Consider the following 18,624-nt stretch of genomic DNA (forward strand, 5'->3'; position numbering starts at 1 on the left):
CAGCAGGTGTCAAACTCATTTCTCTCAGACGCTGATGGGCAGTTGAAATCATAATATATTCATTTATTTACTCAGGCATGTGATAGCTGCGGCTATTCATGGCTTTAAAAAACCCCAGACTTCTGTTTTCTCGTAAATGATTTCCACATGAGTGGCCTGGCATCAACCAAAAACAAACATCCTCTCTCTGAGGTTGGTTTACTGGAACCAGGCGGACCTGTTTTGCGGTGGTAGGGCTGAGGTGGTGAAGTCATTAATCCAACCAGACGAGTCATGCTGAAGAGACAGCAGCACAAAGCTGAACTCTGAGGATAAAAACTAAAGGACATTGTACAAAATTGATTAAAGAAAAATAGGATCCTCCATTAACACTTGTTTCTAGGCCTTTTCTGATACTAAATAATGCCGATCGAGCCATTATGAACTTATATGTGACGATTAAAATACGGAGATGCAGATGTGTCCTTTAATTTGAAATTAATAAGTAATTAGCTGTATATGTAGTAGAATAACAACACCATGATCCAAGGATGCAGGAAGTGATGGCGCTGACAGGGCAGCAGCACCCCCTACTGTTGAAGGTCAGCAACTGCAAGGCAAAAAAAGATTTCTAAAGATTGGTTAAAGAAACTTATTTCATTTTTTTCAGTAACATTTTGAGAGTAGCATAGTCAACCCACTGTCACCTCTGTAATATCTGGAGTCATTTTAGAACATTCAGTGTTTGTTCTGTGCAGCCGGTTTGATGCACAAATGTGACGGATAAACTGAACAAATTGTGGAGTTTTGTTGGTCAAAGTGGGTTTTCCAAAACTGGAATAGAATGTTTAGTGGTCAAAGTTCATAGGAACAGGTGTTATACAGGCTTGATCTGACTTCCAGCCATCACCACTCTCTTGTAGGAAGGGGAGGAGGACATCGAGGCCGAAGATGAAGACGCGGAGGAGGAGAACGAAGAAGAAGAGGAGGAGGAAGACGAGGACGAGGAAGACGACGAGGACGTCAGGATGAGCATGGGCTCCGACGGGGAGCTGGACGTCGACGAACTGGACGATCTGCCCAGCTCGCGGGGGAACCAGTGGAAGGGCCCCATCTCCCGCAAGGCGAGCCAGACCAGCGTCTACCTCCAGGAGTGGGACATCCCGTATGAGCAGCTGGACCTCGGGGAACTCATCGGAAAGGTGAGCGCTGTGGAAGTTGGCATTTGTGGCACGTGCTGAAGACATTTGCTGAATTTGACGTGTGTCCGTGTCCGTGCAGGGCCGCTGGGGCAAAGTACACAAGGGTCGCTGGCATGGCGAGGTAGCGATACGGCTCCTGGAGATCGACGGGAACAACCAGGACCACCTGAAGCTCTTCAAAAAGGAGGTGATGAACTACAGGCAGACCAGACATGAGAATGTGGTCCTCTTCATGGGGGCCTGCATGGCTCCACCGCACCTCGCCATCATCACCAGGTCAGAACCAAAATATCAAACATCCCTTGGAAATGACCCGAAGGAGTCTTATTCTGTTTTGGCCGTTTAATAACACTTTAAAGTTAAGAAGAATTACAATCATGCCCCACAAAGCTTTTCAAAGTTGATAATGTAAAAATGCCGTCACTTTCTTTGCATTCTCAGAGTGAGGGGAGTTTCTAAGTGAGGCAAAAATAAGATGTAAAAGTCAAACTGAGACAAAGTCTAATTTCATAGTGTGGGGTTAATTCTTTGTCCACTTGTTGGAAGCACAACCTATTGAAGCCTCTGTCCTCTTCTCTATCGCTTCCCTCACACCAGCTTGATCAGCGACTCCTGAGGGTTCAACTTTAATACGTGGGTTGTTGTTTTTTCATCAATCTAACCCCCCCCCCCCCCCCCCCCCCCCCCTCTTTCCTTGCAGCTTCTGTAAAGGGAGGACGCTGTATTCTGTTGTTAGAGACACTAAAAACACTTTGGATATTAACAAGACCAGACAAATCGCTCAGGAGATTGTAAAGGTAAATGCTTCTTTCATATCTTTTCAAAGCTCCCACTGATGCCTTTGAGTTGGGGAGATCCAAAACTTGATTCATGTCTTTAGAAGTGAAGGATTACATGTCCAGGAATGGGCTTTGTTAAAATCCAAGAAAGATTTTTATTAAAAGAGATATTTTTCAGTTTTGATATATATAGTTCATTTTTGCTCTTGCATGAAAAGCCAATGCCACACGAAAAAGAAGTCTCCACAAGGAATAAAGTAGATTGGGCAAACTTCTGTGAACCAGCATCCACTACCGGAATCCTTTGTGCACATTTGAAAAGATCCAAAATGTGAACCAACACTTTCACGTCTGAATCAACATCCAACCTGTCCAACACTCAAAGATCTGCTGCTGTTTGTCCTCTGCTGCAGGGAATGGGCTATCTGCACGCCAAGGGCATCGTTCACAAGGACCTGAAGTCCAAGAACGTCTTTCACGACACCAATAAGGTCGTGATCACGGACTTCGGGCTGTTCGGGATCTCTGGGGTCGTTCAGGAAGGGAGGTGAGAGGCCCCACCACTCGAGAGGCAGTAAAACCACTTGCTCAGCTAAACGGCTGGTCAGGCCACACTGCTATTACCTGTGGAAGTCTAGTGATTTGTGACTGCTGCTGAGTCCTGCAGGCGTCTTCCTCAAAATCTCCTGGTCATGAAAACTAAATGATTTCCTGCAGACTCTCCTTTGTGCTCACGAGTAGCCATTTTCTACACAGTAGTTGATGATGGACTCTTTAATGTGTCATTCCGCTTAGATTTTTCCGCTCCACATAATTTATAACACTATATTACTGGCACTATCACCAATCTCTCCACCTTAAAACCGCACGTAACTCTTCTACTGTATATATTGTTGTTTTTTATATTGTTGTTACATTGTTCGATACTGTTGTTTTAATTTGTTGTTTGTAAAGTGCACCAACCACACCAAGGCAATTTCCTGTATGTGCAATTATACATGGCAATAAAAATAATTCTGATTCTGATTCTTATTTTTTACTGAAAAAGTGTACACCTTTCTTTTTTCCAGGCGTGAGAATAAACTCAAACTTCCCCACGGCTGGATTTGTTACCTGGCACCGGAGATCGTGCGCAGGATGAGCCCAGGTAACAACGAGGACCGCCTCCCGTTCTCCACCGCAGCTGATGTGTACGCCTTTGGGTGAGTTCTGCAGTAGTAAACATAAATGTACTAAATTTATATTACGCTCGTATTCTGGTTCATGATTTAAATTTGAGCTTTATATGCTTTAATCTTGAGAAATCTTTCCACATACTATCCAGTGCTGCAGGTCCTTTTTTCAACTCCTGTCCCTCAAAGGCCCCCCTCCCAATAAAGCACACCGTGCTCTGATTGGTCAGCTGGCCCACCTGGTTGTGATTGGTCGAATACGTGTAGGAAACGCCAGCCTCAGCTTTGTTAGCTGACGTGCTAGATTAGTCGCTAGGCGGACATTTAGCAAATGGCGGACATCTTGTTGTGCTAAAAGTATACATCTCCTCAAAGCTATGAAGACCTAGAGGAGCTTATTTTACTATTACAGTGTAATAAAACGTATTTCCCCCCCCCCCCCCCTCCCCTTTCAGCACCATTTGGTATGAGCTTCAAGCGAGGGACTGGCCAATCACCAATCAGCATGTGGAAGCTACCATCTGGCAGGTGGGGAGCGGAGAGGGCATCAAGAAGGTGCTGGCCGAGATCAGCCTGGGCAAGGAGGTCACTGTGAGTAGAGTAAGAGGCGTGTCAGTCATTCAGATACGCACACGGTTATTCTTCCTTTAAAAGAAACAGCAAATAATCAACCATGGTTCAGTGACGCAGGGATATCAAGGAAGTGCAAAGCTTGACCCGAGGTGTTTGTGTCCCTGTGGCTGCCTCAGGAGATCCTCTCCGCCTGCTGGGCGTACGACCTGAGAGACCGGCCGCCCTTCACCCAGCTGGCCGACATGCTGGAGAAGCTGCCCAAGCTCAACCGCAGGCTGTCCCACCCCGGACACTTCTGGAAGTCTGCAGAGTAGGTATCCAGAGAGCGAGGGGCAATGTGGAGACGCTGGACACGGGAAAACCAAACCTCCCAGTGCATCTTCTGACTCCTTGTGGTACAATGGCCTGATAATAATGAGGATCCCAGCAGCGCGAGTGAAGCAGCCTTGGGCCTTATTTATTTTATCTTATTTATTAGCGAGATATATAAAAGGATATTTGGTTGATATATTTTGTACATGATAAGATAATATAAATTGGTTTGAACGGTTATATGTGCTAGTTTCTCTTCAGCATCACACCTGTCTGACTGCACTGTCACTGCACCGTGGAGCGTCTCCGCTACCGTTGCATGCTCTTTAATGAAATGTGAACTTTGTGCTTTATATACGTAGATGTCAATTTATTCTTGGTCACAGGAAACTGAAATGTCGACTCACTCTTCTAAGTAGTCTGCGATTGGGTAGCTCGTTGTCATGGACGATTGTTCAGATGCAGTCAGGAAGAGCAAAAATAAATTATCTGACATATGTACAAAGACACAAAATTAGATCTGTAGTAGTTTCCCTCCTCACGCGTGTGTGACACATTTCCTTGTACTAACTGAAGCACGGGACATTATATGACACATCGTCATCTTAAGCTGACATTAACTGTCCAATGTGTGAAAGGACCAAATTAAAACCATGAAAAAACTAGAATGACCCTCAGAAGAGCGTAAACCTCAGACCAGGCCCAACAGTCACTTAATGAAACGACATTTTAAATTCACTAGATCCAGATTTATATTTGAATCTGCAACTAATTTCTCACATTTATAAGTCATCAATCCATTTGATTCCATTTTTTTTTCATTTTCAACAACTCATTATTATCTGAAAAATGCTTCTCGTTATTTAAAGAATTCTGGATCCGCAGCAAAGATTAATGGTAATCTGTCTGGTAGCTTTTATTTAATCCTGCTAACAAACAAACAGACAAACAAAAACATAACGACCTTGGCTGAAAATAAATAAATTAAGGACCAAAAATTTTGGACCAAAAAAACTCTTCTTCAGGTTTTTACCTCTATTTTCTGTAATCTTCAGGAGTTTGACAGTTTTGATCATTTCCACACCAGAGGCGATTTATTTTGTATCTTTCAGTTTCTGCAAACCCACCCATCACTTTTATTTACATGTCTCCATTACAGCTTTGCTTCACACCACGTGTCTCTCTGCTTCTTCTCTATGATTTGCTTCTTCCAAACAACCTGTGTCATGTTCACACTAAAGCAACATGTGACCTTCTGCATTTCTAATCTCAAATCATTAGTTCAGGGCTTCACCTTAGATCCTGTGTGGTTAAATGTTAGTTTTGTTTGCCTGGATGATGGTTTACGTTTAAAAGGAAAACCCACTCAAACCTATCGACACGTGTGTGAAATATCTTGCTGCTTTTTTTGCAAATGATGCTTTCTTCACTTGTTTCACTTCCACTAACCGTCTAACCTTTGTGTTTTTCCCCTTTGCTCTTCCCTCGTCCTTTTTCTTCTATTTCTCTTTTCTAATCTAGGTTGTAGCGGGCGCACTGAAACATAAGCAATGCACAACAAAGCCTGGGTCTGCCTTGCATGCTCCTGAATCCTTAACTCTTGCAGGATTGAACAAAGCGTTGCCTCTGCCTGAAAACAGGCACTGCTTCCACTAATCCACGGTCTGATCTTCCGTGTCTAACCGTTGCGTTTCCTTAGAGGGGATTGGTTGACGTGTCCGGGGGGGGGGGGCGAGATAGCGGGACAACTACCACCACCATCCTCCTTCGTACTTTCCCACCTTTTTCATATTTCGTTTCACATCTCTTCGCCCTTTTCCCCCCATTCTCGTTTTTTGTTTTCGTGTCTGTGATGTTGTGCTTGACTCTGAGTAACTGGTGTCTGTGCTGGGACTGACTGGTGGCGCCCTGGTCCGTGCCTCCTGATGTTCTGCCCCCTGTCCTTCGCCCCCCCCCCCCCCCCCCCCCCCCGCTCACCTTTCTCTCTGCTGCGCCGCCGGGATTGGTGTCGTTCTTAATCTCACACACGCGTGCACACCGCTGGACGTAAAGTGAACCCTCACTCCCAAATGGACCACTCCATTTATCTCTGTTTCCCCCCCCCGAGGGCCTGACACGCGTTTGACAGGCCGCTTGAGTTATATCTTCTCAAAGCAACTGCCTCTCTGCTCCTCTCCCTCGGCCTTTTCCGCGCCTGTGTGTCACGGCACCTGCCTACATGTTGACCTGCCCCATGTCCAGACACAATATGCACTTTGTCAACAGGAAGAAAATAATCACAAACTCAGTCTTTTGTTGTTGCTGTTGTTTAGTTTGGTTTTGAATCGTCATATTTGCAGTGTGTGTTTTTTGTTCTTTTCTTTTCTACTTGTTGAGGGTCTCGGAGGCCTCGGACAGTGTGATATGCTCACTCATATGTTGTCTTTATGAAGCATAACCTGTTACATTCACTGTTTTGTGGGATGCATTTTGAAAAACGAGGCACAAGGTGAAATGTCCCCTTCATCATCCACAATCCACACGGGGAGTAGAGTAATGCTGGTTATTTATGATTAAAGACTCTTTCAATCGTGTCCATCCATTGAAGTGTAAAGTGCACTTTATGAGAACATGAGTTCCTTTGGAAAGATCCTCCTGTCGGGGAGTTGAGAGATTTCCGTCTGCGCAAGAAAGAAAAAGATAAATCAGGAACCTGGCGCAAAAGTGTCCTATATCTTCCTAAAACATTACCTCTTGTGCGCGCTTGTGCATACTGTTTGTGATTGCTGGCTTCAGTTGGGGTGCTTGTATTTATGTGTTGTGTGAGTATGTGTGTGTGTGCATGTGCGACTGTGTGAGTGTACTGTGTCGGAATACGTCGGGTTGGTTTTTGTGAAAGACTGCAGTAAATGTTGTGTTGTAAAATCCAATTGTACATACATTATTTAATGTATAGCAAAATTAACATGATTCTTCTAATATTTGTACAAACATTTTATATGTAAAATACATCACAACATTTTTGAATAGGTACTGCTATGGCTATTACAGATGTGTATATATTTATATTTTTTTCATGTATAAAAAAAATACTGTATAAAAGCTGTACAATTTTTAGAATGGGCCAATACATGTTTTTTATGTTACTGTAAAAATTCATATTTTTGTATTGCATGTGACTACTGTTCTGTTCACAGTTTCTGTTTTCATCCATGGAAGACAATAAAATGAGGCTTGTCATGTACCCACAGAATGGAGGCTGTTGTTTTTCTCCTGAGGTGAATGAGTCCGATGAATTTAAAAACAACTGAAGCATCGTTAAGTGGCAAATAGAAGATATTTAAACTGGACATAAATACAGACAAGAACAGGGAATTTGACATGTCCTTGAGATATGCAGATTTAATTTGTTTGCAGTTTTACCTCTGCCAAAGCGGTTGTGTTTTTTCGGTTGGTTTGTTTGTTTGTTTGTTTTGAAGCAAGATAAGACTAAATCTACAGGACGGATATCCATAAATGTGGAAAGATGAGATATGAGTCAGGGAAGATCCAATTAAATTTTGGTGCGGCCCTGGATCAGATGCAAGATTAGTTTTTTCGACTTTCTTTTACATGCATGATGGGGCTTTTTGACATTCAGTTGCGCAGGTATCCACGTTTAGTTTGTTTATTTTGCATCTTAAGGAACCAAAGAAATTCTAAAAACGGTTATTAAACTCACTTATTAAACTGGGATCAAGATGTGTGTTGAAGTCAAAGCACATAACAATATATTTTACCAACTAACAAATGGATCTGTTCAGTAGAGTTAGAATAGGGGGGGTGTTCTCTCACGTGGACAAAAAAGGCATCACACTGAAATGTGTAGGAAGAGGCCAAAGCTTATTTACATACTGCGAGCACATCGGTGGGTTTAGCTCCTGAAAAAAATTGAAAAACTAACAGAGAAAAGATTGCTCTGTCTCCCTGAGGTCTTTTGAGGGGAAGGTTGTGGAAACCATTGCAACAGCATTCCTCTAGGTGGCACAAGCACCTTACAGAGTTGTCGGGAGTCTGAACCAAACCTGTGAGGCAGTTGGGTTATTATACTTTGGTTGTGCAGATTTTAGGTCCGCTTTGGTCAGTGGTTCGCATCTATTTGTGTGTTGTGCGTCATTCAGGTGTGACGTGTCGTCTCTCTATTTTAACGAACAAGCGCTTCAGCTTGTGTGAGAACGAGCTCTTATATCTCCTGCATCTGGAAACCACTGAAACTTGTGCGATTGTCAGATTAACTGTCTGAAGCCGCTCGGAAATTAAAGTGAGGGGGAAAGAAGTCAGTGAATCTGCGTTTAGAAGAACTTGTCCGGATTATCAGCTTTTAAAAACTGCTTCACAGGCTTCAGAGAAAAAACAGTCTGCCTTGTTTTCTCCCCTTTCTGCTGAGGCAGCTTTTCAGTGATAAATCCATCAAAAGTTTATAATGCAAGGCCTTGGGAGCTGTCAGGAAAATGAGAAACACCGCTCAGATGCAGACCTTGAAGGCTGTTATCAGTAAGGCTGCGTCCGTAAGTGTGGCTTTGAATAATAAGAATGATGGATTGATTCTGAATACTGGTATCAATCCAGCAGAAAAGAAAGGACCTTGTATCCTCTACTGCGACTAAGAGCTCTCTGACTCCAACTGGTACCGGGTCACGTGACCAGTATTTGTGCGTTTGCTGGGAGACCAGGAAAACAAAATGCTCTTTCTGTCCTGGTCTCAGTCAAAACCAAATCTGATAATAGAAACTCGTGTGCGGAATCACATATTAAACATGTTTAATGCTGGAAAGTTAGAACTGTAGCAGGCTACAAATTCACAGAAGAGCCGACACATCAGTCAGCAAGTGTGATGTGAAACCTGGTTCTCACACACACACACACACACACACACACACACACACACACACACACACACACACACAGAGAGAGAGAGATAGAGCTTTCACTAGGCCATTTTGACATTTGCAGAATGAACCCACGACTCCACCTGTCAGCCATCAATTGATGGTCTGGGGATTTTCCTTAATGAGGCTGTCAAGCATCACATCCACCAGGTCAGTTATTTACGGTGGGTGAAGTTACACACAGACTAAACAAAGGTGTCACATATATACACACACACATAAGCACAAATGCCCTTTGATTGGCTGTGAGGACAAATACACAACACTGAGATTGTACCTACTGAAACATCGGACTTTCCATCAAGGGTGTGGCGATGAAGTCATCTGTATTTCCCCTGCTCTCACTTCCTCATGCATACTTAACTAAATAATGCCCTCTTCCTCCTCCTCCTCCTCCTCCTCCTCCTCCTCCTCCTCCTCCTCCTCCTCCTCCTCCAGGATAGAAGCAGAATTAACTGTAATAAGGTTGGTTAATAACTTAGGAACTTTATTTATAGAGCCTATCAAAACAGCCGTTACAAAGTTATTCACATAGATGATTATTAAAATAAGGCATCAAACACAAGAAGCGAATTAAGGTGGAATCAAAGACAGCAAATAAAACATCATTTAAAAGTTATGGCAAAAAAGAATATGCAATAAACACAAGTTATAGCAACAAAAAAAAAAATCAACTGAAAGCAATGTGGTAAACGTTTGTTTTTGTTTCCAAACTAGGGGTCGGGACCCTCTAGGCGATCGTGAGACACAGCGAGAGGGTCACAAGATGGTTTCTAGGAAGCAAATAAAATCAACAAATTGTTCTATTTTAGCCAACAATGTTACAAAAGCTAGACATTATATGAGTTACAATTCAAATAATCACCATGACCGGGGTCACAAGGCTCGGGCCCAGTTATTTTAGAAATTGAGGGGCTGAATGGACTGTTCTACAGTATTTGGCTCAATTAATACATATTTCATTTTTATATCGAGATGTTTCCCTCTTAACTCTTATACTGGTTATTCACTGCGTTTACTGAGCACCTGTGAAAACTGCTGCTGTGTCATGACAAATAACTGATCCTGTGAATAAATGAATTTATGTTGGGTTTTTACGACAGCATATCAACTTGTTACGTTCAGTCAGTCACAGTAATTTATAACCCTCCCTGTTACATTAGTCGTGCGGAGCTCGTGACCTTGCCTCCGTCCTTCTGTCTGAACAAGAATAACAAGACGCCTGCCGATATCAGCAGCGCAGATTTGTGTTCATGTCGCTCTTGATTTACCGCCCCTTTCTTTTGGATGGCCGCGTTGATAAACAGCTCGATGACGAAGGACCAAGGCAGCAAGACGCCACTTTCCAATTAGGCTTTTCTCTTTTGCGAATGTGCAGAAATAACTGTAAATCTGACAGGAAACACACATTTGCAGAGAGAGGAAACTCAATGGGGAACCGCAAATAATAATAGAAAAATACTATCGAAATCAACAGAAATTATGAATAATGTTTGTTGTTTCACTTCACCATGGCAACACAAATTTCTATGAGAGGGCACGATGTTGAACACGGCCTCGTACATATTCTTGGATCTGACCTAAAGTACATTTTCTACACTTGCCATTTGTCTTTGCCACATGTATTAGTTGACACGTTAACTGTGGCATCTGTGGCTCGGACTAAAAACCCGTAGGCCACACCGAAAGCAGAAGACGTGTGTAAGTTGTGCTGCATTTTATAAATACTCAATGGTCCGTTAGTCAGATGTATCGTGAGATTCTTTTGTGCGCGATTACCCACAACTTTTTTTATAGCCGGCCCCACCACTGATGTTTTTTGTGATAACCACACGGCACTAAAAGCCACTTCCTTCTCTTCTTATAGAGAAAATAGAGAAGTAAGCGTGAGACAGCGTCGTGTGTGCGCCCCTTTTTTTAATTTACTGCCGTTGTCTCACAGATGGTTCACGCATCGCTGATCTCTCTCTGTACCCACATCACAGCTTTGACATATTTGTTCACATGACACCTTTCTCGTCTGGCATCAAGAACAGGGTAAGTGAGTGCATCTTTTATTAATACATTGTTTTACGTAGAAACCCGTTAGTTTAAGAATTATAGTAATTATCACTTTACATTTTTTATCTTTGGATTTAATGTTTCTGTTGCTTTTGACTGGTTTACAACAGATATGTTTGGTTACTTTGGTTTCAGGGACATAAAATCACAATTATGTATTTGTGCCGATACAAAAGTGATGAAATGCGTAAAGAGTCACAGTTCCTCATTTTGGAACACGAGAAGCTCCTTATAGAAACAAAGTGCACTAATTCAGGCAGAACTAAGAACACTTCATCACAATTTTTTGTTTGGTTACTTCAGTTTCAGTGTCATAAAATTACAATTATGTCTTTATGACTATTCAAATAATGCTCTCAGCCTGATGATGGTAATTTGACAAATTTAAATGTCTGAAAAGGTGTGAAAAAGAAACTGGAAAAACTACAAAACTTAATCAACAATTTCGGTACAAACAAAATAATATCAGCATCATAACTATAAATTCAAAACTAAATCAGTGTTATAGGATCACACTGATGAAATGTACAATAGACCACGCTGCTGCTGACCGTGATCCCATGAACTGTGGGATAACGCATCATAATGATCAGAACCTTCCGCTCACTGTCATGTAATTTCCGAAGCCTTTTAAATCAAGGACTCTATCAGTTCCAATAGTTTGACACTTACTTATATATTATATTATATTATATTATATTATACTGCATTCCATTGCATATTGCAATCTGACACTGTTCACTGTCTTGCATCTTGCATTTCACTTTACTTCACTTTTTATATCTTTTATCTATTATATATTTTATTTAGATATATTTATGTCTAAATAAATGTTACTTTCTATACATATTATATATATACTTTTTGCTAGTCTGCATGTGTTGTTGTAGTTTCTTGTTGTATTTCTCAGTCTGTCTTATTTTATAGGACTTTGATCAACTGCAGTTGTTCTTAAATGTGCTATATAAACAAACTTTCTCTTGTGCTGCGTGTTTATTGTACACACACAAACTGGCTGCCCTAAATTGTGTACCTTCCATGTAGCATGTACATTTCATGCAAAGACTGACTCAGCAGGCATGTATCAGACAGTAAATAAGAAGTAAATAGTGAGTAAATATATATTGTTTCTTTTTACAGCTTTTCCAATGTGTGTTGTATTTATTGTGTTTTTATGTTTTTATGTTCTATGTTCATTGTATGCACCAATAACCAGAGCAAATTCCTTGTAGGTGTAAACCTACTTGGCAATAAATACTTTCTGATTCTGATTCAAATCAGTTGTAACCAGGAGCAAATACTCAATACCCCTGTTTTCCCTTGTCTCCTCAGATACCAACATGAACGGCCTCCTCCTCCTGTTTTACTGCTTAGAAATCCTGGCTGCACTTCTGTGTGGAGCTAATGGCGAGATTACACCTACTCTCTCTAACGCTCAAAGCAGCATTTCAGCATCCACATCACCTGATTTCATCACCGCTGAAATGTCTGAGGCCAGCAGCCTGATGAACACCGAGACGTTCACAACTGTCTCCGCGCTCTCCAGCAGTCGCAGCCCCGCAGCTACGTCTGTCCGTCCGCCCAAGACCACCACCTCCACCACTGTCGCCCCACACTGGGGGATCTACAGAAGGGAATGTCACGCACTCTACTTGGTGAGTGGCGGACTCATCATAGTCTGCACCGTCCTGCTGGTCTCCAGTCTGATGTTGACGTGTAAGGTGAGGCACCTCAGCAGACGCCTCCAGGCGCTGAGTGGCGACGCTGACCTGATCAGCAACTCTGAGTTCTGGATGGGATCTGCCAGGAGGAACAAAAGCAGATCAGGGCCGAAGGCCAAAGAGACCAAGGTGCTGATGACTGACTTCATTCAAACACAGGAGGGTGATGGTGCTGACAAGGAAGAGGGCAGGAAAGTAACCGTGGATGGACAAACGGGAGAAGAGAACAAGAAGAAGGTGGAAGAAAACGGTGACGAGAGTAAGAAGGAGACACCTGACACAAAAAAGGCCTTGTCCTCAAAGCCTCAAGAGGAAGCTACTGATCCGAAGTCAAGCAAAGCTGAAGCTGACTCCTCTACTGAGGTGTAGCACTGCTCGTTTGTGTGTGTGTGTGTGTGTGTGTGTGTGTGTGTGTGTGTGAGTGTGTGTGTGTGTGTGTGTGTGTGTGTGTGAGTTTGTCTGAGTGTGTCTGAGTGTGTGTGTGTGTGTGTGTGTGTTTGAGAGTTTGAGAGTTTGAGAGTTTGTGTGAGCGCATTTCTATATCTATAGTTATGAGGGGCAATTTTAGTTCAATACCATCATTATGAGAACTCGTCCTCATAAATTCAAAGGCCTTTTTGAGGGATGACACTTGGTTTTTGGGTTAGGGTTAGAATAAGGTTTAGATTTGGGTTAGGGTTAGGGTTAACAATCACAACCATTTAGTTGTGATTGTTAAGTTTAGGGTAAGGGGCTAGGGAATGCGTTATGCATTATGTCAATAAGTGTCCTCTCACAACTATAGAGACGTGTGCGTGTGTACGTGTGTATGTGTGTGTGTATTTATGTTTGAGAGAAAGAGAGAGAGAGAGAGAGAGAGAGCGAGAGAGCGAGAGAGAGAGCGAGAGAGAGAGAGAGAGCGAGAGAGAGGTTGACTTAATTAGCAAGCAGAGAATGTGCCTCTTCCGGGCAGTGCCACTCAACTCCAAGAGAACGCTCTCTTTCACGTCGGCCCGGGCTGACAAAGGACACACAAAAGTCCTTTTCAGCAAACCAATATGGAGTGGCTTCCGCCGCCTTGTGCAGATATTTGTCCGTCCACTTGCTTGTGACGTCCCCATGGATGTGCACCTTTTATCGAAAAGTCTTTGAGTATAGTTTTACCCTTGTCACGGCACTGCAGCCTCTGCATGAGGCTGGGCCTGAATCTGAACCCTGCAGGCCGGAGGGGAAAGCACAGACAGAGTGAGGAAATAACCAATGTGCTGCAAAAGAGGCACAAAATGAAGACAGAACAATTCTGTCCTCTCAGCTGCTTGGTTGCATAAGTCCGGATCATCTACAATGATATGTGCAAATTTGTCAAATTTTATAAGGTTAAAACCTGAACCACATCTGCATCAAACATCTGTCCCTAAGCAGTGAATGGTATTGTGTGTGCTAGTGGTACAGCAATGCAGTGTTGGATGGAGAGTCGGCTGTATTGCTGATGACAGGTAGGAAGCTGCAGTGAAGGACAGTCCTCTGCAATTAATCTTTTCGAGTTTATTTTCGTGACAACCTCTAAAATGAACACAAGGAAAACAACAGCCAATCGCAGCAGTCTGACTGTGAGGGGATACTTAACAGAGGGGTGGGGGGGTTCTGATTTAGGTGATATCTGATAATTGATATTAATACATTCATCAGACCACAATATCTGTCACTTTAAATGCAGAATCAATTCTCGGAGGCTGCTGCATTTATCATGAGCTGAGGAGTTTCCCTTGCAGCAGCCTTGTATGCAGGGGACCCCCTCCGTTATGCGCTCCACCCCCCCCCCCCCCCAAAAAAAAAAAACCAGCACCCCACCCCTCCCATCTCTGCACTTCTACAGCACAAGAGTAAGCACACAGAGCCTGCAGTGCTTGATCGCGCTAACCCAAAAGATCCACATAGAGGAGGCAGTATCAGCTCTCGCTTCTTCAAAGAGGACAAAAAGGACCAAAGCAAGGGGAGGCAGAGAGAAGGCCGCCTAAACACTGGACAAGTGGAGTGAGCAAGAGTCCAATTCTGTGAGGGGGGAAAAAAGATTCACCTTCAGCAGAGCAGCAGCTGGTCCTTAGCTTCAGAGCAGGACGGGAGAGAGGAGCACGGAGAGAAAAGTGACTGGAATGATAAGATGAGAAGGTAAGTTATGAACAGATGTAAAGACTCTTTTCACACACACACACACACACACACACATGCACACACACACACACACACACACACACACACACACACACAGACACACACTCACACACATAGACATTCTGTCGCACCCTGGCTCACATACAGTATACTGCTGTTTCAGCAGTGCAGCACTACTGGCTGCCTTCTCTGTCTCTTTTCCCCCTGCCTGCCTTTGGAGCAGCTGATGCATGAGTCCTCTGTGGAGTCAATATTAAAACCCATCCATTGAGCTAGTTGTGCTCCTCTGAGACCATGGGAGCGACTGCACTGACAGCCACTGATGACTGAACATGCAAACTGATGCCAGGGAAATGACTACAGGGATTTCTCATCCTTTGCAGTGAATGAATGAATGATTTATAAAAAAAAAAAAAAATTGACTTGAATATCCTCTTACACATCAGCACAAACGTTTATCAGTTATTAGAGGCACATTTCAATCCAGGGCTAATGGTGCACAAAAAATACTGCTGCTGCAGCATCCTTGATACATGCCCGCTCAGTCAGTCTTTGCATGTAATGTACATGCTGCATGGAAGGTACACAATTTAGAGCAGCCAGTTTGTGTGTGTACAATAAACACGCAGCACAAGAGAAAGTTTGTTTATACAGCAAATAATATAAAAAGAAGGGAAGCTTTCTCACTCTCACCCTTACCCCTTAGCCATAACCAATGAACAGCCAGGGGCAACTGATCAGGGGATCTGAGGGATCGGAAAAGGGGCAAACACATATCATATCTCTGTGTGTGTGAGAGAAAAACACAAGAAGCAAATACAACAACACATGCAGACTAGCATAAAATACACAAAAATAAATCAAAGGGAGAAAGAGAGGGTGGGGCTATAAAGAAGTTGTTACCATGCTTCCCCTGCAAGTATTCACCAAGCACAGCACATGTGACTTTTGGAGGTAGTGGTGCAGGACAAACACTAATACCCTTGCCCTCTTGCCTTTCTTTTAGCAGGTGTGTTCTCCTGAGGGTTTCCCCTACAGCCGCCCTCCTGGGACTCCTGGTTGGGTCGTTGCTTGGGATGCACGCCCTGGCCGTGTGTCCCTCCATGTGCTCCTGCAGCCGCAGCCACAGGGAGGTCGACTGCTCCTGGAGGGGTCTGAGACAGTTGCCCGACGGCCTGCAGCACAACATGCGCTCCCTCAACTTGTCCCACAACCGCTTCCAGCACCTGGACCAGCGGCTCACCATGTACACCCATCTCCGCGTCCTCGATTTGTCTCACAACCGGCTGAGCCGCCTGCCCGCCGGCTTGCCTCGCTCTCTCTGGCAGCTCCACGCTGCCTCCAACCACCTACAGCTGCTGGACAAGAACGACACCGCCTATCAATGGAACCTGCGACTGCTGGACCTCTCCAACAACAAGCTGGAGCGGGCCACCTTCATCAACAACACGCTGATCAACCTGTGCACCCTGAACCTGAGTCACAACCACTTCTGGACTTTGCCCACCAACATGCCCATGCACCTGGAGGCTATCGACCTCTCGCACAACTTGCTTGTGAAGGTGCTGCCCGGCTCCCTGGACCGGCTGCCCAGACTAACTCACCTCTACCTGCACGCGAACCGCTTTGCCACACTGCCCTTTGGAGTGTTGGACCAGATGACGTCACTCAGAGTCATCGCTCTGGGCAGCAACCCTTGGGCCTGTCACCTTTACGACAACATCACCTACGTGCTGTCCTGGACTCAGCACACCCCCGCCCGCGTCCTGGGCTGCCCCTGCCACACCGAGTCAGTCTGTGGGGGGGCACAGCCTAGCAGGACTGGAGGGTGGCACTTTGCCTCCTACAACCCGCCCCCGTTGGTAGCGGGTGCCCAGGACGTGAGCTCCCTGCCCCCGGGGGCCGGCGTTACCGAGTGGTGGTACTTGTCTGTGTCTGCCCCCCCACACACCCAGATGGGACATCGCCCTTTCACAGACACACCAGTCAGCATCCGGGATCACATGCTCCACACTCATCCTCATCTCTTTCCTGGCACCGACAAAGACTCACCCTCTGACTCACTCACATCCCCTTTTTCTGACACGAGCGTCGTTACCGAAACACCCATCGGGGCTGACATGACCCTGGCCATAGATCGATTCTTTACCACAGAGAGCCCCTTCGCCAAGACAAAGAAAACCACCACGCTTCGCACGAGGAGCGTGAGGAGGCCGAATCAGTCCCACCCGAGGGGCGTCAGCAACCGAGGCTCCTCGCTGCCTCTCCTTCACAACCTGGGGCTTCTGCTTCTCATTCTGCAACACGTGCTCTGAGAGAGAAACGGAGAAGACTGAGCGCCAAGTGATTAGCCTACATTACAGTTTACAGACACAAACCACTGATGTAGATTACCATCATTCTCCAGCAAAGAAAAATGAAGCATTTACCATAGAGATGACAAACTATAGGACCAGTGTCATAATGCCTGCTATGCTGAGAATGCTATCATGCTAATTTTATATTTATACATTTAAACACATCCCTTTAGCTTTCTAACAAGGCTCTTTACAGGCCTCTATTTGAATGCCTCTGATTTAAAAAAGAAATACCATTGTAATGAATACAGCTAAGCACATGATGGCACTATACATTCAGCTACCAGTTTATTATGTAACTGAATGGGGCCCTGGTGCTCGTCCGCAGCTACAGTCCATCTATTTCCAGGCTGACTGAGATGTTTTCTGGTCTATAGCACACAAATTATTGTAATTTTTTTCAAATTTTCTACAACTGTTGGCTGAAATTGTCATGTTATTGTTATATAATTGTTTTGGTGGAAAAGATATGACACTCAGAGCCCTTATGTAAACCTCTGGGTGATTCAGATTATTTTCCTAGCTGTGCTTGATCCCTCAACCTGCTTGTTTCATGTTAGAAATCATATCACACACCACTAGATGTGTGCAGCCTGTTCTGGGGGATGTTTTTAATAAAGTAGTCATGGCATGTATGTAACAGGAAGCTGCATAGAGCCTGTGGAGCAGAGGGCAAACAAATGGACAATGCTGTGTCACTATCTTCAACAAACTCCCAAGAAGCGCGTCTGTATTTTGATCACATCGCCGACTTAAGTGTCCTTCATGATTCAGTGGCGCTCGTGAAAATTATCTGCATGGTGATTGAACGTTCCAGGAATGCTAACCTACTGCTATATTGCTGCAGAGCAGTAAAGCACAAGACATTTTCAGCTTATTTGTGTGAAATGTTAAGATATTCAAGTCCTGATTGCATTTTAAGTGGAAATGGCAGTGATGTGCCGGCGTGCACATTTTTACTTCCCAGTAATACATTCACATAATGTTCCTGGAACAGCAGGAGATGCATTACAGCCAGCTGCATTTGACAAACTGAAGAGGAACGTGTTTACTTTTGGATACGTCTCCATGAAGATTTCTGTAAAGTTAAATAAAATGTGCTCAGTCACTTACACCTTTTGATAATTGTTTGAATATTTGTGTTCATTCACAGCTGACTGGCGGTCTTGATTTTGATTAGAAGCCGTTCACAGCGAGGACGTCTCACGGGAGAGGCCAGGCGAGCTGCAGTTTTATTTTTAGTACACAACAACTACATCTCCCAGGAGTCTTTGACATGGAGTCTGTGTCAAACCTCACGAGGGCGGCAGTTGCTCGACGCTGAAAATCAAACACATCAAACTGTAGCTTATTCAGAATCAAATAGCGGGAAAGGATTTGTTTTTAATCTGATCTGTCGAGGGTCGGTTC

General features: G+C 44.1%; 2 protein-coding genes across 5 annotated transcripts in view; both read left to right on the top strand.

The window, feature by feature from the left end:
* Window positions 1-5,969, top strand: part of ksr1a (kinase suppressor of ras 1a) — a 28,273-nt gene extending 22,304 nt beyond the window's left edge. For all 3 annotated transcript variants that reach the window (XM_062406847.1, XM_062406849.1, XM_062406850.1), the window contains 8 exons: window positions 903-1,181; window positions 1,261-1,457; window positions 1,882-1,978; window positions 2,374-2,507; window positions 3,031-3,162; window positions 3,588-3,723; window positions 3,882-4,015; window positions 5,539-5,969. In XM_062406847.1, the coding sequence (XP_062262831.1) occupies window positions 903-1,181; window positions 1,261-1,457; window positions 1,882-1,978; window positions 2,374-2,507; window positions 3,031-3,162; window positions 3,588-3,723; window positions 3,882-4,015; window positions 5,539-5,545 (1,116 nt within the window). In that variant the 3' untranslated portion in view covers window positions 5,546-5,969. The remainder of the gene's footprint in view (window positions 1-902; window positions 1,182-1,260; window positions 1,458-1,881; window positions 1,979-2,373; window positions 2,508-3,030; window positions 3,163-3,587; window positions 3,724-3,881; window positions 4,016-5,538) is intronic.
* Window positions 5,970-10,839: 4,870 nt separating this feature from the next.
* On the top strand, window positions 10,840-18,333 carry omgb (oligodendrocyte myelin glycoprotein b). Of its 2 annotated transcripts, none has more exons than XM_062406851.1 (3): window positions 10,840-10,961; window positions 12,318-14,854; window positions 15,864-18,333. In XM_062406851.1, the coding sequence occupies exons 2-3, from the start codon at window positions 14,847-14,849 to the stop codon at window positions 17,170-17,172; spliced, it is 1,317 nt and encodes a 438-aa protein (XP_062262835.1). In that variant the 5' UTR covers window positions 10,840-10,961; window positions 12,318-14,846; the 3' UTR covers window positions 17,173-18,333. The 2 variants fall into 2 exon arrangements, with proteins under 2 accessions (XP_062262835.1, XP_062262836.1); XM_062406852.1 differs by having other exon boundaries at window positions 15,867-18,333.
* Window positions 18,334-18,624: the final 291 nt, after the last annotated feature.

This window comes from Platichthys flesus, chromosome 15 (assembly GCF_949316205.1).
Source record: "Platichthys flesus chromosome 15, fPlaFle2.1, whole genome shotgun sequence".
Taxonomy (NCBI): domain Eukaryota; kingdom Metazoa; phylum Chordata; class Actinopteri; order Pleuronectiformes; family Pleuronectidae; genus Platichthys; species Platichthys flesus.